Source organism: Ctenopharyngodon idella, chromosome 8, assembly GCF_019924925.1.
Source record: "Ctenopharyngodon idella isolate HZGC_01 chromosome 8, HZGC01, whole genome shotgun sequence".
NCBI classification, from domain to species: Eukaryota; Metazoa; Chordata; class Actinopteri; order Cypriniformes; family Xenocyprididae; genus Ctenopharyngodon; species Ctenopharyngodon idella.
The window spans coordinates 11,757,776-11,783,445 of record NC_067227.1 but is presented as its reverse complement, the minus strand read 5'-3'; the positions used below and the strand labels follow the sequence as shown (position 1 = coordinate 11,783,445).

The 25,670-nt window shown below is 40.2% G+C and overlaps 1 protein-coding gene across 1 annotated transcript; it reads right to left on the bottom strand.

Annotated features, from left to right (window-relative positions):
* Positions 1-743: 743 nt before the first annotated feature.
* On the bottom strand, positions 744-25,180 carry LOC127517138 (HLA class II histocompatibility antigen, DP alpha 1 chain-like). Its single transcript, XM_051902364.1, has 4 exons — positions 24,661-25,180; positions 7,071-7,307; positions 5,020-5,310; positions 744-4,917 (listed from the first exon to the last, which is right to left on the bottom strand). The coding sequence occupies exons 1-4, from the start codon at positions 24,716-24,718 to the stop codon at positions 4,805-4,807; spliced, it is 699 nt and encodes a 232-aa protein (XP_051758324.1). The 5' UTR covers positions 24,719-25,180; the 3' UTR covers positions 744-4,804.
* Between the last annotated feature and the right edge of the window lie 490 nt (positions 25,181-25,670).

The following is a 25,670-nucleotide window of genomic DNA, read 5'->3' as shown; positions in this document are numbered from 1 at the left end:
ATTGCGATTAATCACAATTAATCACAGAAAAAATGTGATTAATCTAGTTAATTTTTTTAATCGATTGACAGCACTAATTATAATGTATTGTACCTGTTGTTATGATTATTTATAAGATGATACAACATATTATAAGGTTGTTTATAAGGCATTATGCATGTATTATAATGCATTAAGAATACCCTTATAATACATTATAAATACAAGCTTCATAGAAAGTTTTACTGTGACGAGCAGGGCGGGCGAGAGCCGTGAGAGACTCGAGGCCGGTGCGCCTCACAGGTGGAGCTCGTTAACCCTCGCGTCACCGGCCTCGCGCCGTTCCCTCACGGCTCTCGCCCGCCCTGCTCGTCACATTTACCTTTTATTTTTTGAGAATGGGAGTAACGGCAGCTGTCTTGAGTGGTGTTGGGACAGTGGCAGAGATGAGAGACATGTTTACAAGGTGTAAGATTGGAGCAGAAATAACAGAGGTACAGTGCTTTAAAAGGAATGTGGGTGCAGGTTCTAACCAGCACAAAGAAGAATTGGTTTTCTGTATTGTGTCACTAATTAAGGGGTTCATCAAGGTAAAGTTAGTCGAAGTTTGGATAGACTGAGTATGCTTACAAGTAAAAGTGGTCAGTTCATCACCTAAGGTCTCACATCGCATCCAGCTTTCTCTGAAAGTGGTGCAAAAAATGAGCAGCAAATATCATCAGATTGGCTGATACTGTAGAGTATACTGTGTTATACTCTTTTAACATAATGTTTCTTAGTCTGCTATAACAAGCATATTCGGATGCTTCCAAACAGTGATTTAGCCTCTCTGAATTCAAAGTACCTTATACCCATCTTTGGTAATGTTTATCAAGGAGGAAAACAATTAGCTTCTGAAAATAGCATCTGTCACAACGTGGTTGCAAAATAAAGATGACAGAATGGAAGTGAAGTACAGAAGTAAAAGGTTTATTAAAAAATGAAAAGAAACAATATATTATGGCAAAAAAAAAAAAAAACTTTCAAAAACTGGAACAGAGCAATTAACTGTATCACGATTAAGACAGACCATGAACTGATGAAAACACAAAAATAGACATTCTTAACCAATCAACGCAATGAATACCAGGTGTGCAAATGAATCAAACTATATAAAAAAACATAGAAACAGATGAAAACCAAGGAAACTGAGCTAAAACATGAACAAAACCCAACCAAAACACATATTTTCCCTTACAGCAGCAAAGAATTACAATAATTACACTGTAATGTGATTTAAAATTCATTTACATCTCATTTTTAAATGTATGTGTAATTTCAATGTTTTTTTTTTCTTTTCATTTTGCATGAAACATTTAAAGGGGACCTATTTTGCCCTTTTGCAAGATGCAAAATAAGTCTCTGATGTCCCCACAGTGTATGTGTGTGAGAAGTTTTTTAGCTCGAAAGACCCTACAGATCATTTTTATAGCATGTTAGAATTGCCACTTTTTGGGGGTGAGCAAAAACGTGCCGTTTTTGTGTGTGTCTCTTTAAATGCAAATGAGCTGGTGCTCCCGGCCCCCTATCAAGAAGAGGGTGGAGTTTCAAAAGCTCATGCTCCGGCATACCTGCAAAAACAAAAGTGGGCGACTTCAAAGGGCATTCATGTGCAATTTTTACCCAGGAAACTCGTATTTACGATAATCTCGATAGCACATGAAGGCAACATTAGTGAAAACAGGCAGAGACAATGGTAGTAAGCACAACATTAGCCGTACAGAGTGCCAACAAGCTCTTCCAGAAAGGCAATTTGCAAGGACTCACAACATATGAGGTGTGATACTTACTTTGTCTGGATCTGAAGTTTGCGCACGAAGTGTATTGACCCATCTTTCAAACTTTTTAAAAATCCTACTTTGAAAAGCCCCTCGTTTGTGCAGCAGTCAAAAATGATTAGAGCAAACATATAAGACTAGCGACTTTCTTCAGGACATTTCCTTCGAAAATTAAATTTAGCCACAATGTCCTCAGTGACTCAGATGGAGGGAGTTTATGGAGACTCTTATGTACATTGGTACATCCCAAAACACAACACTTGTAAGTTGTAATGCCTCTTTGGCGTAGACATTGTACAACTCAGCTGCTAAAGTGAGGATACAGAAATGGCGGACTCACTCAGGGCTGTGTCTATGCTAATAAGGCAGATTGTCACCGGCTGTGGGCGGGGCTTCTTCCTACAAAGACGTCATTGTAGGGGGCAATGTGAATCAGCACGTTTGAAGAGACTGCTTTTGATTTATGGGAATTATAAAAAAAAAAATGAGTGAGTGGATTTTTACCATTATAGGCTGGTTTTTCTGCAGACACACATCGGAGTTCAAGCACCTTATAAAAGTGAATTATGCATAATAGGTCCCCTTTAAGTCCAAAAACTACAACTAGTATGAAAGGGTTACAATGAGAAAGTGTTTTTTTTTTTTTTTAATTAATGTTATTCAAAACAATAATTTATGACTATGTTATAAGAGTTTAGATTACTTCTTATGAATTGCTTTTTTTTTTTTTTAATTCAATTATAGGCTTTTAGAGCTTTAATATAAGCATGTTTGGTGTTTCATAGAAAGCAACGTTTATCATGCTTTGAAGTATTTGAGAGGCAATAAAATGTTGATTAAATCTGAATTCATTAGGGTGTATTCATTAGGGTGACCATACGTCCTTTTTTTCCACTTTTTGATCTAAAAAATGCATCTGGCCAGGATTTCTAAATCGCCCAAATTGTACGGGATTCAACTTTTGCATTCTACAGTCGCTATTCCTACTCACAATGCAAATGTAGAGAGAGTTTTTCACTGATGCAAAGCCAGTGGACAAAGGAAAGGAATCACTTGTCTGCTGAGTTGCTATGTTTCCATCTAAAGTTGCGAATTTAACTTGGGCGCAAATTTGGAATATCGCATAAAACATTTGCAAATAAAGCAGCGTTTCCATCCTGTGAGTCAAAGAGAACAAAATTGTCACTTCCTGACAAACTGGCGATAAATATCACTAAGAAAAAATGGAAGTTGCTGCAGTAGAAGCCATTGTATATAATGATTTCTGTATATAATAAATTACTTGCGCCTCAGAGCGTGCAGATGAAACACAATAAACACTGTCATGTTATCTTGCATTCAGATGCCTGGGGCCTGTACCATGAAGCCGGATTCACTGGCTAGCCAGATCAGTTTGCGCCAATCCTGGGTTTTAGGTACCATGAAAGTGACTTGGCTTTTAGCGGTGTTAATCACCATAGTAACTTACGCTCCACAGCTAACCTGCTCCGGGGCAGGTTATGTTCTGGATAAGAGATCTCAAACCGAAATTGGACCAATCAGATGTGAGCAAAGTGATACTGACACATCCAATGCAATAAAGTCACGCCACTGGTTTCACTTCCTCCAAATTAAAGGTCACTATATAGTAAAAACAAATATTTAAAGATGAAATTGTCTGGCTTTAATGATAATTAGAATTATTTTATGATTTATATAATTATTATATGATCTATATTATTATTAATCCATTACACACAAGCAATTTTAGTTTAACAGTTATTATTAAGCATTTAGTTTAAATGAATATTAATATATACAGATCATATGTAATATAAATAAGCTGTATAATAAATAGATAACTCTTTAAAAATGACTACATGTGACCTTACATGTTTGAGTCTCTATTGCTATATATTATCAAGCAACTATATAAACTAACTTCACAAGTTTCACTTGCACTGATAGAGCAAGATCATTTCTTTTATTTTTCCTCTTTCATGGACAAGTATTTTCTTTAGTGTAAATGCGTTTGAATTCTTCATTTTCTTCAATCTCTTAACCTTCAGCAAAAGAGTTTTGAATCACGCTGGCTCTCTTGCGAGAAGTGAATCAGAGTTTCTCTCTGTTGCAAGGCATGTGATTGGCTGTTCACCACTGATGTCACGCATTCATGTGCACGCGCTCCACAAACTCAGGATCAAAGCCTGAGTTGACAGAGAAAGTTGATGATCAGCATCATGGTACCAACAAAGCCGGATTGGAGTGGTTTGGTTTTGTCAGCTCAAAACTAATCCTATAATCCTGAGTTTGTTCAACTACCATCATGGTACAGGCCCCTGGTGTTTGTGAACGCAATCGTGTGAGGCGCTTCTGGGAGGGAATTATACTGAACCACTTTACCGACAGACTTTGCTCAGGCATTACAAAATGACCAAAACAGCATTTGCTTGCACATCTTGGTGTTCTTGGGGTCCATCCATCAATTTTTATGCGATATTCCAAAATGCGCATAAAATAGTTGGATGGAAACATAGCAGGGGCTTCTGTGTACACAATACAACTTTAAACACGTCTTGCAAAGACTTTCATGCCTACTTGATTGGTAATCAAGGACTGTTGGGAAAGATTCTACCTTCAGGAAAGTATACTATCAGGAGGACTTAAATTATTTTTGACTAAAATACATATATATTTTTTTTATGGCAAGTGATTTTTTATTTTATTTTAACCTATGGCCATGAAAATAAACAGTTTTTTTTTAAACAATTTGTTTGTTACTAACCTATTTTATTGTTAAGGGCCACAAGTTGAATGGAAATAATGTATTACTTTATGTATTAAAGTTCAATTACATCGTTGTAAATGCATTTACAACCCCCACCCTGTCCTCTTTTTTAAAAACCAAAATATGGTCACCTGTCAAGCAGAATGTCACGTGTATTAATTTTAGCATTTTTGTCAAATTGCTCAGTAGTAGAACAATTAATAGATATTTTCAAAGTTTGCTTCCATGGCTTCATAGTCAGTTACAGTCCTTTATTGAGGAAAAACGTTCCCACAGCTACTCCCAACAGCCCAAGAGTCACACCCACTCCACAGAACACATCTGGACCAACACTTGGGAGGGCAACATCAACATCTGAAAAATACATACATAGGATAAAAGATTAACAGGTTATTTTTTGTAACAGAAAAAAAGCTGTACTGTCTAATTTTCATTCCATTTGAAAATCAAACTCACCCCATATTTTGGTCTGAGGTTGCCCTTGGAGGGCTTTGTGGTTCACCGTGCAGCTGTAAATGTCTCCTTCAGCAGGTGTAAACTTAAGAGTGGAAAAGATGTTGAAGGTATCATCTGTCCTTGGACGGTACTGACTTAAACTCATGCCCTCTGTCACATTAACATTATTCTTAGTCCATGAGATGTTGACAGATGGAGGAAAGAAGCCAGTCACATGACAGACAAGGGTGTTCTGAACACCCAGCTGCACATCATCCTTTGGATAGATTGAAGTCTGGGGTGCATCTAGATCTAAACACAGATAATGTTATTTGTTCATTCTTTAGTTCAGTCAAGTAAGCAAATATATCTTATTATGCATTATATAAACTTTTGAGGCACAAGTTCATGAATTTCCGATGCAAATTCAGCATGGGGAACGTGTCCCTCATGTGAATATCCCCAATCGATTCCTATTGAGATACTGATTTTCCCGCAGAAATTCGGTGTCCAATTAGCTCCTGTGCAACACTGAAACATGAAGCGGCTGATAATAATGAATGGCTTGGATGCTGTGATAAATTTCACATTCCTATAGGTAGACATGGGTCAGTTGATTTGAGATCTGCCAGATCTAACACTATGCTTGATTATTGTAGAATATTATTACAGTTAAAATAAATGTTCTCTTTGAATATACTTTAAAATGTAATTTATTCCTGTGATATTACTGTTTGTTTGTTGTTGTTTTTTTTTCTGATACATTTTTTCAGGATTCTTTTATGAATAGAAATATAGTTTGAAAGGTCAAAAATCTCTTGTAGTCTTCTAATATTTTTATAATTTTAATGGAGCCAGGGTTCCAGAGGACTGAAGTGGAGCCAGTGGGACTGAGGACCGAGGTGAAGCCGAAGGGAAGGCCGAGACGAAGGGATGGAGAGATGGAGCTCAGCAGATATCTCATAAATATCTTTCCTCCTTGCCGGCTCACACACCTGGTCAGACTTTTGTGGTGCTTGGGCTCCAGGCCGATGGTTGGCTTAGTCCTCTTTACTTCTGGCACTGACTCGTGCATCTCGGAAAGCTTGAGCTCTCCATCTGTGGTGGGCTCTGGCATTCACTCCTTGCAAGGCATGGGAGGTGGCTGGCTGGGCTCTGGAACAGGAGCGGGGCTGGAGACGTCCTCATCAGCGGGGCAGATGGTGAATGGGGACCAGCAGCTCACCAGCACCACTCCAAAAACTCACCGAAATTCCCCCGGGGACCCACACCGGGCAGGCTCGCTTTCATTTCTGTGTTCAGGCTGGTGTAATAATAATAATAATAATAATAATAATAATAATAATAAAAATAAAAATAAAAATAATAAAATGCACAGAGAGCTGTCCGGGAAGTTAATGCAGCACGCCAAATGTAAAAATCCACGGGTGTGGGTCTCGAGGAATTGCTCCATGTTTAGTTTATCCCTATACTGGGACTAAATGCCAATGCCAAGCAATGGTATTTGGACAAATTAAAGACTATAAATAACATAGATCCATATGACTTGGTAGCCCAAGTATGGATCACAGACTTCGATTAACATACCCGGATGTCAGGAACTATCTTGTTTTTGTATACATTTTGCGTGAGTTTAAATGTTATAAACTGAAATGAATCTGCTTTGAATTTACTTAAAGTGAATAACTGTATAATGACACTATTGTCTTCTACTGTATTCAGTACTATTGTATTGAATTTGTCATATATCTGATGTAACATGCACACATTCTGCTTTCTGTTACTTCTCAGAAATGACTTAATCCATCGTTGCTGGTTCTGACATTATGTTTTCAAATTAGTGATAGTGACAGAGGTTTGGACACTTTTTTTTGCATCAAAAGATCCTGAACCAGTGGTGTAAGAATGTAGCTTCAGAAACATAATTTTGTGACATTTTTTGGACACTGCTGATATAGCAATAACACACTGTTGCTTACGTGATACTGCTTATGAAAACCCTTTATAAACCATTAAAGTGTCATTTAAAACTATAAAAATGTAAAAGTTCACAGCACATTCTCATGACTTACCCATTTCTAGTGGTAGGCTCTTGAAAATGTTAATAAATCCTGGTAAGTCACGTTTGCATCCTACTATTGCATCAGCACCAATTTCATAAAATGTTATAGATCCTGCAAAATCAGGTAATGTTGCTACTCCTCTCTTCTGTTTAAAGTCAACATGCGCCACCTCCTCTTCATCATATCCAATGTAATACTCTTCTTCCATATCAGAGCATGCAGCGAATTCGAAAGCTTCATGTTTAACTGAAAAAGATTGAGCATCATAAAACATATAAATACAATAAGCTCAATTTTTGAGGTTAACAATTTATTTACATTGGATAGCTGAGAAAATATGATACAATATATTTCTTGCTGATGTCAATCGATAGAGATTTTCCATATCTATATTGCAATGTAAATATCGCATAGCTTTCAGGGCTGAAATACTACAATAACAGGACGTTATTTAAAAGTTAGCCCTCTGGTATTGTTCATTTGGGGGTCACACTGACCAAACACCTGAAATGTAACTTTTTCTTTTTTAGTAAAATCGATGTAATATATTCAATAATCTTTTTATCTTTTGTATTTTGAGAGAATTTCATGGTACTAATTAATATTTATGCAATAATTATGATTTAAAATTCCAATGCCTTTAAATTCCAATTGTTCAATGCAGATTAGTGCCATCTAGTGGGAATAAAAAAGGAAAACATCTGTAATGCCATGGTGTAAACACCAGGTCCCATTTAATCAGTCATATTCGACGTTACGTCTATGATGTATTGGGGTCTTGCCTGGGAGCCCAATCACCTCCAAGTGGTAACTAAACCACTTCATTCATGCTTTGCTTTGAATCCGAGCGGTTGTGACAGCAATCGCTCATTCCTTTCATCCTAAATTTCTCTAAAGCAGTAGTCTCAAACTGCCGGCCCGCGGGCCATTTACGCCACCACCCCTAAAAAGGAGATAATCTCTGAAAACAGCCATTTTAATTGCTTTGAAGCAGCTCATTGTGGAAGATCTCTCTGCTGGTGTGAGGGCACATCCAGCAGTGATTCGCATCCAGCTTGCTGTGTACAGAGAAGTGCAGCGTTTCACCCCTCAGCACTTCGGCGTTCAGAGCAGATTTCCAGAAAGAGCAAGCATGGGTGACGAGCGTGTTTTTAAAGATGCCTCTCCATCCATTTATTCCTGTCCTCATCTGGCTTCCTGTCCTCATCTGATGGCTACAATCACTGTTTCACATGCCTAGCATGTTAAGACTGCATTTGTGGATGGTTCATGTTCTCATTATGAGTATTTGCTGGTCGCAACACGTATTACCCAGCCACCAATCTGGTTAACAATTTTGGGATTTCTGAGGGTTACAGTGGGAGATTTTTCCACCGGGTAAATCCCCACAGATGTCCCGCACCTCTAGTGTGTCGTATGCCGCCAAGCTGCCGGCTGACAGCATGGGCTGTCACGGCAACCTAGAGCTTCATTCAATGCTCTGGATGAGGATCAGATGTTGATAGCTGCATCGGTGAGAGGGCTATTGTCCTCTGGAGAGGAAGATAATGCTGAGCTTCCCACTTCGGTGGTGTTTGTTCATGCTGAATTGGACTCAGAGTTGATAGCCATGCTTGCCCGGGCTGCCATGCGCTCTGACTCGTTCTGAGTGGTCGCGGTTGGATGATTGATTTCTGGGCTCGCAGCGCGATGCAAAGATTGCCTCGCCCTGCCCCGTGCTTTTCGTCCCGGAGGTGCATGAACAGCTTTGGCAGTATGGAAACAAATTAGTGCCAAAATCTGTTCAAAAGTTCTTCCTCTCTCACTAACCTCAATGGTGGGGCTGTCAGGAGGTTTGTGGGGATTACCCAAGTGAAGTGTGCAATTGCGGTGCATTTATGCCCACAAAGTGCCGCCACCTGGAGAAATTGTCCATGGCTCCCGTCTAGTGCCTATGAGATGACAGCAGATCTGGCTGCTAAGCCTCACAGTGCCGCTGGACAGGCCGTCTCCGCCTTGCATGTGATGGCCGTCCTGCAGACCAAAGCACTCATAATGCATGAGGGTAGTTCTGCATTATTAAGTTACAGGGTAAGTGTAACATCTGTAGGCTATAAATTAAAGTGGTGTCTCTTATCCTCTTGTTCCATGAAGTTACAGGATAAGTACAACAAAAATACAGTATCTCACAGAAGTGAGTACACCCCTCATATTTTTGTAAATATTTTATTATATCTTTTCATGTGACAACACTGAAGAAATGACACTTTGCTACAATGTAAAGTAGTGAGTGTACAGCTTGTATAACAGTGTAAATTTGCTGTCCCCTCAAAATAACTCAACACACAGCCATTAATGTCTAAACCGCTGGCCACAAAAGTGAGTACACCCCTAAGTGAAAATGTCCAAACTGGGCCCAAAGTGTCAATATTTTGTGTGGCCACCATTATTTTCCAGCACTGTCTTAACCCACTTGGGCATGGAGTTCACCAGAGCTTCACAGGTTGCCACTGGAGTCCTCTTCCACTCCTCCATGACGACATCACGGAGCTGGTGGATGTTAGAGACCTTGCACTCCTCCAATAGGGTTTAGGTCTGGAGACATGCTTGGCCAGTCCATCACCTTTACCCTCAGATTCTTTAGCAAGGCAGTGGTCGTCTTGGAGGAGTGTTTGGGGTCGTTATCATGTTGGAATACTGCCCTGTGGCCCAGTCTCCGAAGAGAGAGGAACATGCTCTGCTTTAGTATGTCACAGTACATGTTGGCATTCATGGTTCCCTCAATGAACTGTAGCTCCCCAGTGCCGGCAGCACTCATGCAGCCCCAGACCATGACACTCCCACCACCATGCTTGACTGTAGGCAAGACACACTTGTCTTTGTACTCCTCACCTGGTTGCCGCCACTCACGCTTGACACCATTTGAACCAAATAAGTTTATCTTGGTCTCATCAGACCACAGGACATGGTTCCAGTAATCCATGTCCTTAGTCTGCTTGTCTTCAGCAAACTGTTTACGGGCTTTCTTGTGCATCATCTTTAGAAGAGGCTTCCTTCTGGGACGACAGCCATGCAGACCAATTTGATGCAGTGTGCGGCGTATGGTCTGAGCACTGACAGGCTGACCCCCCACCCCTTCAACATCTGCAGCAATGCTGGCAGCACTCATACATCTATTTCCCAAACACAACCTCCGGATATGACGCTGAGCATGTGCACTCAACTTCTTTGGTCAACCATGGCGAGGCCTGTTCTGAGTGGAACCTGTCCTGTTAAACCGCTGTATGGTCTTGGCCACGTGCTGCAGCTCAGTTTCAGGGTCTTGGCAATCTTCTTATAGCCTACGCCATCTTTATGTAGAGCAACAATTCTTTTTTTCAGATCCTCAGAGAGTTCTTTGCCATGAGGTGCCATGTTGAACTTACAGTGACCAGTATGAGAGAGTGAGAACGATAACACAAAATTTAACACACCTGCTCCCCATTCACACCTGAGACCTTGTAACACTAACGAGTTACTTGACACCGGGGAGAGAAAATGGCTAATTGGGCCCAGTTTGGACATTTTCACTTAGGGGTGTACTCAGTTTTGTGGCCAGCGGTTTAGACATTAATGGCTGTGTGTTGAGTTATTTTGAGGGGACAGCAAATTTACACTGTTATACAAGCTGTACACTCACTACTTTACATTGTAGCAAAGTGTCATTTCTTCAGTGTTGTCACATGAAAAGATGTAATAAAATATTTACAAAAATGTGAGGGGTGTACTCACTTTTGTGAGATACTGTACATACACATAATCTATCACTGACTCTTAACAGAGCCCCGGACATGACATGCAGGAAAAAAATAGTACTATTTTGTTCCCTCGATATATAAATCATGCGCTCCGAGGGAACAAAATATTAAATTGAGAGAATGAATTAGTAAGTCATACGCACAATTTTGTAAAATGAGGGAATGAATTAGTAAATCGTGCGCATGATTTCATTTTTTATTGCATGTCATGTGCCCGCTCTGCACGGGCCTCGAACCTGGGTCTCCGGCGTGGGAGTCAGACGCTCTAACAAGGAGGTTAAAGGCTGCAACCTCTAACGTCAGTCGCTAGAGCAGCTCTTGAGATCAGAGGAGTGAGGTTTACTTGCACAGTGACTACTAGCTGGCCTCCGTTACACTAGACAATAAATGTTTCATAGTGAGGAGCGGAAGTGTGATCAGATCATAAATGCTGCTCCATCTCTGCAAGCGCTGTGAGTTTAAGTCACTTATGATGTGCATTTAAAAAGCAAAATATGCCAAACATCACGTGTTTTTACTCCAAACTCATAACAACAGTCGAGTGTTTAAATAAATTCCATTTGGGATCTGAAATGGCTACTGCAATATCTCCTACACTAGTGTGCTGTTGTGGTACTATTCGCTCTCTATTTTCGGATTTTTTTGAAAAATTATATACATTGCACAACCGGCAGTGTTTAGCATTGGCATGGTGATTATGGGCTTCAGCCAGCGGCTCATTGCCTCACTGAGTGAGTAACATTGTTATTATTTACTCACACCGCCCTCATACATGTGCTTGCACGTTGTGTACTGTAATCCACTTGTCTGAGCCGATTGTATGTTGTGTATGCACCAATATGTTGTTGCTTTAACTTCTTTTTGCATTGGCCTAATGCCATGGCTTTAGCCCTGTGTTGGGCAGTGGATTTGGGGATGGTGTCGTTTTTACACGGCGGGGATTTTATACATTCCCTATAGCGTCAGCTGTGATGCAATGTCGAGTGAACCAATCTTGAAAGGGAACGGGTTACTCAACATAACCATGGTTCTGAGGCAACGGTGCTTGGCACAGAGTCACATAGCGGATGACTCCGCCTAAATACTTCCAGTATAATTATATTTTTCTTAATTTTCCAGGCTGTTACCCCTTTATTTCCCAAACTCTACATATTGTTCCCTAATACCTACAAGTACATACTTTATAGGTACACTATAATTACCAAAAGGTATGCTGTAAATTTGTTTTACTTACGCATTACTTTGCAGGCTGTAAGCATTACCAGATTTTGTTCATATCGCCAGCCCCTGTATATTATGTAACAATTTACTAAACCTTATATTGACAACTAACAAAAACAAACAAACAAACAAACAAACAAATAAATAAATGTTCCAGAATTAAAGCACATTCAGAGGGGAGTGAAGAGGATATAGATTCACAGTCGACTTGCAATAGGCAACAATGTCCAATAAATCTAATAAAGCAGGGGTCTGCAAGCTTTTTGTCATAAAATGCTCACAGCGGTGCTGTAGTGCTGTCAAATAAATCCAGGCATGGGCCACAAGTGAACAGGGAATTCCCATGATGTCCACCATAACAAAGGAACTCATACACACACTAGAAGGTCATGCACAGGGCCATTCACTCACTGAACTAATAATGAATGAACAGGGAGTCAGGAGCGTATACCATGACAGTAGCTGTAAATGGTAGTTGAGCTTTAATGGCAGAAGAACAAACCCACTATAATTTTACAAATGCTAGTGCTATTGTGTCACAGAATGTAGTTTCAAGAGTAGTTTTAAGGAATTTCAGAGGTCGAGTTGGGGATGGAGAAGAGTAATTTGCTCCTGAGCAACGCGATAAGCTGCTGATAGCTGAATGAACGTCATATTCCTATAGGTAGGTGTGGATCAGCTGAGAGTCAACTAATGCAAGCTTGACCTGCCAGAACTAATGCTACACTTGAATTTGGGGTAGAAATTAATGAGGTTATATATTTCACTTCATATATACAGTTGCAAGAAAAAGTATGTGAACCACTTGCAGAAACTGAAATTGTGAATAATTTTAACAAAATAAGAGAGATCATACAAAATGCATGTTATTTTTTGTTTAGTACTGTCCTGAGTAAGATATTTTACATAAAAGATGTTTATACTGTATATAGTATATTGAGGGACTCAAACACAACTATTAAAAAAGGTTCAAATGTTCACTGATGCTCCAGAAGGAAATGCGATGCATTAAGAGCCGGGGGGTGAAAACTTATGAACAGGATGAAGATGTCCCAATTTTTCTTATTTTGTTTAAATATCTTTTTTTTTTTTTCATTTAGTACTACCCTTCGGAAGCAACAGAAGATACTTGCATGTTTCCCCGGAAGAAAAATTAAGTACAATTTACCTTGATCTTCAAATTCAGATTTCCTTCTGGAGCATCAGTGAATGTTTGAACCTTTTTTAATAGTTGTGTTTGAGTGCTTGAGTCCCTCAATTATCCTCATTGTGAAAAGACAGATCTCAAAATCATGCAGTCACTGCTGTAAAGGGCTCAAATATGCAAAAATGCTTGAAAACTGAAGAATCCACAGGACCTGGAAGATTTTTCTGAAGAATATTGGGCAGTTTAACTGCTCAGAACAAACAAGGGACTCATGAACAACCTTCACAAAAATAAAAAAAAAAATAGATCATAGATCATCCAGTTAACCACACACAGCATTAAGAATCAATGGTTCACAAACTTTTGAACGAGGCCATTTTAATAAATTCAGCTTTTTTTTTTCTTGTGGACTATAAATATCTTTTATGTAAAATATATTACTCAGGACAGTACTAAACAAAAAATAACATGTATTTTGTATGATCTCTCTTATTTTGTTAAAATTTCACATTGTTGCACATTTCACATCAGATTGAAACTTCTTGAGCCTGGTGCCTTAGACAGTTTTGCTGTTCTTACACACAAACACATGCTTCCTTTGCCGAAACCCAGGGTTGAACCAATAACCTTTAGATTTTCAGTTTAATGCTCTCCCAACTGAGCTATTTCAGCCATTGAATTTTTTAGACGTGCCAAATGGATGCGTTTCGAGGCTACAGTTCAAAAAAAAAATTCTATTTAAACTTAATCAATCAGACGACGTACGCCAAACATACTAATTACTGATGTCAACGTGATGTCAATATGACATCAATTTGATGTCTAAAACATGACATGGATTGATGTAAATTGAAAGACAAACATTTTGGCCAATATATACATTAAACCAATTTCAGCATGGGATTAACTTTCTGTTTTCACCCAAATACCACTGGAAAAAATAGCCGTCCAAACTGAATTTAAAAAAATATGTTATACTGCATTGATTAAGTCTTGACTAATATTTAACATCAAATTGATATCAAGGTGCCCACTGGGAAGGAATGCTAAGTTGCTTCATTGAAGATTATTGTATTATGTGTAAGCAATAAGGTGCGAGAGGCTGTGCTGTATGGTGATAAGTCATGGTTGAAGGGCATTGTTAGGAACGACTGAAGCAGAGTGCCTGCAACCCCTTCAGCTGTGACTTATTCACCATAAAGCACTAGCCCAAAGACTATAAAATAACACAAGACGTGTCACTCGTATTGTTTTGAATGGGCGAAAGTGCAACGCGCAATATGGCGGAATAAGTCCCGCCTTCTAAATAAGAGCCAATCGCCGATTGGTAAAGTCATCGCGTCACTGCAGTGGCCGTTAGAAGCTCCGGTTCCTACAGAAACAGTCAGACGCGCCCCTCCGAAATGAGGCACAAGAGACCCGCATTTAGGACTGTGCATGCGCATTAGCTTGATCCAGCCTGAAAAATACAATTTTTGTCATGATTTGAGTGTTTAGAAACAAAATTTATGAGACAGTTGTTGTCAGATTTCATTGGTGATTTCAAATATAAATTTAATTTAATTTAATTTCTTCAAATAAGAACCAACAAAAGTTTATGTTGCTAAGGGTGGTTGCTAAGGATGTTGCGCAGTGATACACAGAACCGTTTGGTGAAGGGGTCATAGTCGTGCTATGCTATTGATCAATCAGAATCAAGGACTGGAACTAACCGTTTTATAAGTAAGCAATAAGGTGCGAGAGTCTGTGCTGTATAGTGAATAAGTCACAGCTGAAGGGCGTTGTTAGGCAAAGCGGAGTATGTGATCGTCAGCACCAACTTCGAGTCTGAGGCTGCTGGCCTGGCTGGCGCTGCTATCCTCAGATTGCTGTGATGTGTGGTTCTGTGGTTGGGTGAAGCAGTCATAGTCATGCTTTACCGTAAATAAAATACAGCTATGGACCAATCAGAATCAAGGACTGACAGTTATGAAACTTAACTCTGCCCTTAGCCAAATCGATTTGCTCTGGAACAAGTAATAGATTAATAAGACCAAGGATTGCCCATTTGATATTCCCAAAACGTAGATAGTAAAAATGACTATCTACATAGCCAGCGGCAAATTCCCGAAGGACTAACTGAGGTAAAGCTGTTCTCGGCGGATGCGAGTGCTGAACGGCCACTGACAGCCTGGAGCTCACATCTCTGGAAATGTCTAAACAAATTTTCAAATAGCTGCCAGGTTTCGGGGGAAGATGGGGGAAGATGCCCCCCTTAAGAACAATGTAGATTTTCTTTTAAAACGTAACCTATTTAGATATAAGTTTAACATGTGCAGGATTGGGGCAGTCGTGGCCTAATGGTTAGAGAGTCAGACTGGTAACCTGAAGGTTGCGGGTTAGATTTTCAATACCGGCAGGAAATGACTGAGGTGCCCTTGAGCAAGGCACCTAACCCACAATTGATCCCTGGGCACCACAGCAAAATGGCTGCCCACTGCTCTGTGAGTGTCCATGGTTTGCAGCTTGTGTGTTCACTACTATTAATTGTTATTATAGGAAATAAATAGAAACATTTGTTAGACATTTTCAAACTTCTCAGCATTTTGTGTTGTTATTTTGGTGTGGACATCAAATTTTTTGACATCAGTTTGATTTGCATATTTGACCTTTTTTTGACGTCAATGTTTGAAGTCAATTTGATGTCTTTTCAGCATCAGTTGCCCACTGGGTTCATTGCTAGTTCTAAAGTGATGTTTTAGAATTAGTAACGGAGGCTTGGGCCCAATTGTTAAACAGTCAACATGAGATTTGACAGAGCAAGGGAAACTGGGGGAGTGATTGTGTCAGGCATGTGTCACTTTGCTCACAGCTGATTGGTGCAATTTCAGTTTGAGGTCTCTTACCCAGAACATACCCTGCCCTGGAGCAGGTTAGCAGCAGAACGTAAGTTAGTATGGTGATGAACACTGCTCAAAACTGAGCCAATTTCATACCTAAAACCCAGGGTTGGCACAAACTAAAATGAAACATACCTAGTTTCATAGCTGTCCACCTAAACCGGCTTCATGGTATAGGCCCAGGAGGAGTTTGGTCTTGTGCTCCCTGTCTCCCTCTGCTGGACAGGTCATGGTGTGACAGTGTCTCGTTTAGTTCCTTGATTGCCCTTATGCATAAATAGCCCTGTGTTTTCCTTTGGTTTGTAGTTTTCGTTGACACATAGCCTGGCTTCTGTTGTTCCTTGTTTCTAGTGGTTTTGATTGTAAATAAAGACAATTTCCTCCGTACATATCTATGTACGCATATGGAAAAAAAGTGTGTTACATTATTGTGTGATAAATACAAAGTTCTTGCGAGAAACTCTAACGTTGCAGGTTGATGGGTCCTTAACTCTTGGTAGCGATCACATCATTATCTACACAGCACAGCTGACTGGTTGCTGTTGCATCAGCGGCCAATTAGCTCGCTGCTCAAACATTCAAATATTTGGCATTGATAGCTGTTAGCAGTCTGCAGCGTTCTTTCAGATGGCACCTGAATCAACATCTTAGATAAGTAAAATTATCTTTTATTCCACATATGCGCTTTTGTCTGGTCCGGTATCAATTCCTAAATGAGCTTTCTTACAGGTGTAAAGTAGTGTCATGTCATCAGATGCACGAGTGTATCACTGAAGCATATAAACAGCAGTTTTACTGCATGGTTATGCAGCAGCAGTCTATTGTTGTTTCCGCTATTTAATACGCTGTCTAGCACGTCTATGAAACGATGAAAGTGATATAAGCATTGCGCTTTATCGGCGTCCACCATATCTAGCGGTATTACTCAATGACACATTCATTTTCAAGAGCTATGTTTATTAGCAATGCTAAATGTGTGCAGTCAGATGCTCATGTGTCTGACTCAGAGTCACTTAAAAGAACTATCAATACAGTTAATACTAAACATCATGTTTGTTTATAATCTGGTGGCGTCCAAGCAAAAGCTGGATTGTTATAAAGTTTATCAGGCACAGTGGTGCTGGGTTCCTACCGTTCAGCTTGCAACATTATTTATTGCTCATGAGAACACAAAGCATGCATTTCTAGTGTTAAGCCGGTCGGCAAAGTAGCCAAGGCGAACATAGTCTTAGATCACTAGTGCTAAGCCAGTCGGCAAGGTAGCCAAGGTGCACATAATCTTAGATCACTAGTGCTAAGCCAGTCGGCAAGGTAGCCAAGGTGCACATAGTCTTAGATCACTAGTGCTAAGCCAGTCGGCAAGGTAGCCAATGTGCACATAGTCTTAGATCACTAGTGCTAAGCCGGTCGGCAACGTAGCCAAGGCGCACATAGTCTTACTAGTGCTAAGCCGGTCAGCAAGGTAGCCAAGGCGCACATAGTCATAGATCACTAGCGTTAAGCCGGTCGGCAAGGTAGCCAAGGCGCACATAGTCTTAGATCACTAGTGCTAAGCCAGTCGGCAAGGTAGCCAAGGCGCACATAGTCTTAGATCACTAGTGCTAAGCCAGTCGGCAAGGTAGCCAAGGCGAACATAGTGTTAGATCACTAGTGCTAAGCCAGTCGGCAAGGTAGCCAAGGCGAACATAGTCTTACTAGTGCTAAACCGGTCAGCAAGGTAGCCAAGTTGCACATAGTCGTAGATCACTAGCGTTAAACCGGTCGGCAAGGCAGCCAAGGTGCACATAGTCTTAGATCACTAGTGTTAAGCCGGTCGGCAAGGTAGCCAAGGCGCTCATAGTCTTAGATCACTAGTGCTAAGCCAGTCAGCAGGGTAGTCAAGGCGCACATAGTTTTAGATCACTAGTGCTAAGCCAGTCGGCAAGGTAGCCAAGGCGCACATAGTCTTACTAGTGCTAAGCTGGTCAGCAAGGTAGCCAAGGCGCACATAGTCGTAGATCACTAGCGTTAAGCCGGTCGGCAAGGTAGCCAAGGCGCAAATAGTCTTAGATCACTAGTGCTAAGCCAGTCGGCAAGGTAGCCAAGGCGAACATAGTCTTAGATCACTAGTGCTAAGCCAGTCGGCAAGGTAGCCAAGGCGAACATAGTCTTAGATCACTAGTGCTAAGCCAGTCAGCAAGGTAGCCAAGGTGCACATAGTCTTAGATCACTAGTGCTAAGCCAGTCGGCAAGGTAGCCAAGGTGCACATAGTCTTAGATCACTAGTGCTAAGCCGGTCGGCAAGGTAGCCAATGTGCACATAGTCTTAGATCACTAATGCTAAGCCGGTTGGCAAGGTAGCCAAGGCTCACATAGTTTTACTAGTGCTAAACCGGTCAGCAAGGTAGTCAAGGCGCACATAGTCTTAGAACACTAGTTCTAAGCCGGTCGGCAAGGTAGCCAAGGCGCACATAGTCGTAGATCACTAATGCTAAGCCGGTTGGCAAGGTAGCCAAGGCGCACATAGTCTTACTAGTGCTAAACCGGTCAGCAAGGTAGCCAAGGTGCACATAGTCGTAGATCACTAGTGCTAAGCCAGTCGGCAAGGTAGCCAAGGCGAACATAGTCTTAGATCACTAGTGCTAAGCCAGTCGGCAAGGTAGCCAAGGTGCACATAGTCTTAGATCACTAGCGTTAAGCCAGTCGGCAAGGCAGCCAAGGTGCACATAGTCTTAGATCACTAGTGTTAAGCCGGTCGGCAAGGTAGCCAAGGCGCTCATAGTCTTAGATCACTAGTGCTAAGCCAGTCGGCAAGGTAGCCAAGGCGCACATAGTCTTACTAGTGCTAAGCTGGTCAGCAAGGTAGCCAAGGCGCACATAGTCGTAGATCACTAGCGTTAAGCCGGTCAGCAAGGTAGCCAAGGCGCACATAGTCTTAGATCACTAGTGCTAAGCCAGTCGGCAAGGTAGCCAAGGTGCACATAGTCTTAGATCACTAGTGCTAAGCCGGTCGGCAAGGTAGCCAATGTGCATATAGTCTTAGATCACTAATGCTAAGCCGGTTGGCAAGGTAGCCAAGGCTCACATAGTTTTACTAGTGTTAAACCGGTCAGCAAGGTAGTCAAGGCGCACATAGTCTTAGATCACTAGTTCTAAGCCGGTCGGCAAGGTAGCCAAGGCGCACATAGTCGTAGATCACTAGCGTTAAGCCGGTCGGCAAGGTAGCCAAGGCGCACATAGTCTTAGATCACTAGTGCTAAGCCGGTCGGCAAGGTAGCCAAGGCGCACATAGTCGTAGATCACTAGCGTTAAGCCGATCAGCAAAGTATCCAAGGCGCACATAGTCTTACTAGTGCTAAGCCGGTCGGCAAGGTTGCCAAGGCGCACTTAGTCGTAGATCACTAGCGTTAAGCCGGTCGGCAAAGTATCCAAGGCACACATAGTCTTACTAGTGCTAAGCCGGTCGGCAATGTTGCCAAGGCGCACATAGTCGTAGATCACTAGCGTTAAGCCGGTCGGCAAAGTAGCCAAGGCACACATAGATAGTAAAACATGCGGTCCCATTTAAAAAAAAACAAAACAAAAAAAATGTGTTCATATTGTATTGCAAAACACTTTTGCTGTTATTGAGGTGGGATATGGGTAAAGTTAGGGACAGGTTTAGTGATATGGGTAAGTTTAAGGAGTTAAGGTGTAAGGGATGGGTCAACAGTGTAATTACACTGAACAAAATTATAAACGCAACACTTTTGTTTTTGCCCCCATTTTTCATGAGCTGAACTCAAAGATCTAAGACTTTTTCTATGTACACAAAGGCCTATTTCTCTCAAATATTGTTCACAATTCTGTCTAAATCTTTGTATGAAATATTGCAGTATTTATTAGAAATGATATATGTAGTGAACAGCACATTCCAGGGCCCAGTTTATGGTTGGGCCCCTCTCTGTCCGTAACAGCAGACAAAGGTTTGCTACATTTTGATTGGATCTTGGTGGACTAACACAAACAAACTGTCCAACGCCATCAGATAAAGATGTAAGGACAACATCCAGACCTCTCTTAGAGGGCAAGAAGAAGACCTCTTGTACCAAGCCTGGGAAGGACAGGACTTCTCATTGGTCCACATGCAGTTTCTGCCCTTCACCCATCTAGAGACTACTTCCTAAGGTTGGCCAGAGACTGCCATAAAAATTCCTTGGGACCTCAGCAGCAATGGGTGAAGCAAAGAGAGATCACAAAGATCCATCCAAAGCCATTCAAAACTATGTTTGAAAATCTTAGAACTGATGCAAACTACACACATCCATTTCATACTTGTTCACAGAAATAAGTATTCTCAGTGACAGCTATTTGTAGTGCAACATCTGACACAAATTCAGCTGTTAATTTACAATTGAATGAATGCATGACAGTTCAAACTTTTCCCATCATATTTAGTCTCTATTTGTTTGGGATATTGTCAAAGGTATTCTGGTGGTGGTTTGGAAAGTGAGAAATGCATTGGTAAACTTTAAAGACACTGTAAAGACTTTCAACTTTGTGCTTTATTCAAATGAGTTCCACAGGGGAAAGAAGGGTGGGCCACACTGTGTGTGTCCCCTCTGATGCCAGCAGCCAATCACAACACTCAAATGGAGAAGCGCCAAATTGCAATCTTCTCCTCATCAGAAAGGGATAAAGGTACCCTTTCAACAGACATTCCTTGGTCTGAGTCTGTCCTGCATGAGGATAGACATTAACAGATACACCGTTCTGAGTCTGTCCTGCACGGGGATAGACATTAACAGATACACCGTTCTGAGTCTGTCCTGCACGAGGATAGACATTAACAGATACACCGTTCTGAGTCTGTCCTGCACGAGGATAGACATTAACAGATACACCGTTCTGAGTCTGTCCTGCATGAGGATAGACATTAACAGATACACCGTTCTGAGTCTGTCCTGCACGAGGATAGACATAACAGATATACCGTTCTGGGTCTTTTAACCATTCTGGGTCTTTGGGTCTTCTGGGGACATTAACAAACACTACATTCAGAGTTTCCATCCAGTGAGACAGTAACAACATTTGCAACAAGGTTAAGCTCAGGAGAGCAAACCTTGCTTCCAAGGTACCTTCGTCTGCGTGTTCCAGATTGTTAAGGACCTTCTGCACCTACGCCAGGGCCTCATCTGCGTGTTCCAGATTTTAGGACTCTTTGGTGCTTCCGGAGATCAGCATCCCGCAGAGCTTCGGGTTCAAGACTGTTGAAACAGATTCTGGCTCCTCTCCCCACTGCATTGTCACCCAGCACAACCAGTGGAAGACGTCACCGTCATCGGACCTCTTTCCAGAGACCTTGGCATTGTTCTATATTATCAGTATATAATTTCCTAATTCCCATTAGATGTAATATAGCTGATGTTAGTTAATAACAAATAATCTTTCGTTTATTTGTTTAGTGCATAATAAGGTTCTCCACCTTATTATTTTTCAGAGAAACAGTTTATCTTTCCATAAGATAACGTAATTATCCAACTTAATAAAGCCACACCAACTTAATCACTTGTATTTTATGTATCTTATGCACTTTATTCCTTTATCATTCATGGTATTCATTTAGTAGTTGTGTTAGTTATTCTTTTTTATTACACTTGTGTCTTCCTTGTGCTGATAATACAGAAAAGGCTCTACAAGTTAGCAATCTCACCAATCTTTCAGATAAATCAGCTGACCACTTTACATTAATTCCAAATGAATGAAAGCCCCTGTTGGGAGTGTTCTCATACTGCCAAGGTAAAGACCTTGACTGGTGCCCTGAACTAGGAAAAGGGGGGCAGTGGTCATCTGATGTACTCATAACCACACCTTAAGAGACGTGTGATCCAAAAATTACAACGTCACTGGTGACGTGAGTACCAATCCCTATTTTACTTCGCATCCTTGGATGGGCGAAAGTAAAAATCACTACATATATCGCAGGCGTATTTTATGGACAACGAACACAGGTGCATTTTATGGATGGCATTTTGATTGCACAGAGATACCGTAATGAGATCCTGAGGCCCATTGTTGTGCCATTCGTCCACGACCATCACCTCATGTTGCAGCATGATCCAGCATGCTCACCAGACGTGTCACCCATTGAGCATGTTTGGGATGCTCTGGATTGGCATATTCGATAGTGTGTTCCAGTTCCTGCCAATATCCAGAAACTTCGCACAGCCATTGAAGAGGAGTGGACCAACATTCCACAGGCCACAATCAACAACCTGATTAACTCTATGTGAAGGAGATGTGTTGCACTGCGTGAGGCAAATGGTGGTCACACCAGATAGTGACTGGTTTTCGGACCCCCCCCAGACCGCAGCTCATGAAAAATGGGGGCAAAAACAAAAGTGTTGCGTTTATAATTTTGTTCAGTGTATAAATGTAATTACAGAAATTAATTACAGATATAATTACATGCAAGTATTTTTAAAATATAAGTACAATGTAAAAACATGTATGTACACAATAAGTGCATTGTATCAAATTATTAATTACATAAGTTATATTACATTACATATATTACATTAAGTACAAAGTAGTTAAGGCCACCTAATATAAAGTGGGGCCAATTTATTTGACTTTAGTTTATATGTGCAGTACTTTTCAGCTGTGCCTATTGTCTGCCTACAACTGTGCCTATATGTTAGCTGATCTTATTCATTTTAAAAAGTATTATAGTATGTTGTAATGAAGGGTCGACAGAGTGGGGATCCATTTGCAGCTTTTATTAAGATAATCACCAATGCAGACAGGGGCAAGGGCAAAGGCATAAACAGGGACAGGCAATAGTCGAGGCAGGCGGCAGACAAACAGAGTCGGGTCACTGGCAGAGATCAGGGCAGGCGGCAAGCAAACACAGTCCAGTACACAAGCACAGATCTGGGCAGGCGGCAGAGAATCACAGGGAATATACAGTCCAACAGCAACAGAGAAACAATCCACAAGAAAACGCTCAGTAATGATCACCGGGGCAAATCAAGACTTCGCGATGAGTGTGTGTGTGTGACTTAAATAGTGTGAGTGTGATGAGGTGCAGGTGTGTGCGCAATCAGTCCCAGGAATGAGGGCCTATGGGAAACGTAGTCCGAATGAAAACCAGTCAATATTCAGGTGACGGCTCCCTCCGGTGGTGCGGAGGAGGAGGTGCGGGAGCCACATTCGTGACATATGTACACCTGGCTAGATACATCTTCAAAGAAAGCACTTTCAAAATGCTTCAAAATGTAAAAAACAAACAAACAACCAAAAAAGCTTTTCTTGTTGCTGAGAGTGGTTTGTAAATCACCTACTTTTTTTTATTATATTCTTTTGACATATCTTTTTTCTATATTTTAATATCTCATATTTATAATAATTTAAAATCCGTAGTTTATCCAGAATTTAAAGTCCATAATTTACGATTATGATGTATTCAGAAGGTTGTGCACTGTAAAAATTATTGTGATTTTTAACGGTAAAAGATTGGAAAAATGCTATGGTGAAAAACAGTTAATTGTTTTGTAAAAAGTACGGTGAATAACTGTAATATATCTAACGGTACATTTAATAAATTTACAGTTTTTGGAAATGAAAAATAAGTCATTGTATAATTTAAAGTGAAAAAACGTACATTGAATGACATGGTGTGCACCTTCTATATATTAGTATTGTCCTTATCAGCTTGTGGAGAAGCTGCTTGTGATGAGCTTTAATTCATCATGTGACTCTCATCAACACTGTGTTTGGTGTTGTCAGTGTATTACAAAGGTACAAAACAGATTCAATAGGTTGGTAAATTAACATTACATCACTTAAGTGTTTTTTTTTAACTGTAAATTTAAGTTAAATCTGTAAAACCTAAAATGTTGCTACCGTATTTTTCATGGTAAATTTCTGGCTACAGCTGCCAGGTTTTTTACCATAAATTTAACAGATTTTTTTTTTCACAGTACGTAAAATAAACAGTTATGAACCATACTTATTACAATATAAACCTTTAAATTACACGGTTTTGAACTGTAAAATAGACAGTAAGCTAAGTGCTGTCCCTTAAAAACTAAAATGTAGCTACCATATTTTTTACGATAATGTTCTGGCAACCACAGCTGCTGATTTTTTACTGAAAATTTTACGGGGATTTTTTTTATTTTTATTTTTTTTACAGTGTGTTAATTGTTAATTGTACTGTTAAAATTTCTTATTAGCACCTCTAAAGGTGATATAAACACATGTTGCATTGTTACTACACTGCTTTTAAATTAATTTGGATTGTTGTAAATTTTGTTTTGCTGATTAAGTCAAATGTTCTTATTACATAGTTCTCAGAGACATTTTGTACTGAGTTTTGAAATTTACTTGTCAATAATACTTAAGCAATGAAAAAATTATAAACCAAATCTTCTGATTACTTTACACAATATGTAAACAATTGCTGTGTAACAGAAACGTTTATTGAAACATTCAACTCTAATGAAAGCACAAACAGGTTTTGAATGAACGATAGGTGTAACAAATGATTAGTTACAAGTTTGCTATTTTACCACTTATGAATATAGTACCTAAGCAATTAAAAAACTTCAACTTACATTCAGCACTAGTTGAAAGAACAATGGTTAGGGTGAAAATGATTATATACAGCTCCATCTTGATGAGTGTTGAACAGTCATCTGAGAAAATTTTAACTGAGGTGAAATAAGCAGGTATTTTTTCCTCTTTTAGTGCTTTTGTATCATCCACTCAGAGTTTGACTCACACGGTGACATTGCTGTATCTAAGAGGAATAGAAGTGTTTCCTCATTCAGCTGTTAGGCAGCTAATCTTATCTAACAAAACTGCAGTAACAAAATGTTGTTTAACTGCAAAAAGACAGGAACTTTGGATTAAACCCTTTTTTCTTGATGATTAACTAAAAGCAAGAACACTACTAACTTAACATTGCTCTGACACTGACAATCGTTTAAAAATCATAAACCAAAAAAAAAAAAAAAAAAAGAATAATAATAAATAAATAATCGCTTGTAAAGCTGCTCTGACATAAATTTTTGGATTCATGAAAGTGTTCATGTTTTCAAAATGTTAGTTAGTACAAAAAAAATTGGTGAACTGGATCATGGACTACCTCATGGAGGGGTCAGTGTTAAGATAGTGAGTACCTATATATAAATACCTGGGACTGTTGCATGATGATAGACTGGACTGGTCTGAAAGCATTCACTCCCTCTATAAGAAAGGGGAGAGCAGACTATATTTTCTGAGGAGGTTGGGGTCTTTTAACATCTGTCAGAAACTGCTGCTGAAAAATATCAGATATATGTGGAGAATATTGTTGGTTGCATTTTTATATTCAGTAATTGTTTATAAAACATACTACCGTATCTGCAAAATCAGATACTAGAAACACATTCTGCCAGGGATGTTCCAAATCATAGCCACCAAAGTGTCTCAGCTGGAAAAACGTTACATCTCCAAAGCGCTCTCGAGCGCCCCCGGCTGGTTGTTTTCGGAAGAGCTCCTGGCATTTTGTTAGGCATAAGGCCAATTACACTCTTTTGCATTTATGCAATATACTGGGCTCAGTTGTTCAAAAAGTTCAACA

Bases quoted from the DNA above. Each gene is read 5' to 3' on its own strand.
- LOC127517138 (XM_051902364.1), bottom strand. From the start codon at position 24,718: ATGGAGCTGTATATAATCATTTTCACCCTAACCATTGTTCTTTCAACT. The intron at 7,308-24,660 runs GTAAGTTGAAGT...AATCTTTTTCAG, and splicing joins TCTTTCAACTAGTGCTGAAT to TTAAACATGAAGCTTTCGAA. The intron at 5,311-7,070 runs GTAAGTCATGAG...ATCTGTGTTTAG, and splicing joins GAGCCTACCACTAGAAATGG to ATCTAGATGCACCCCAGACT.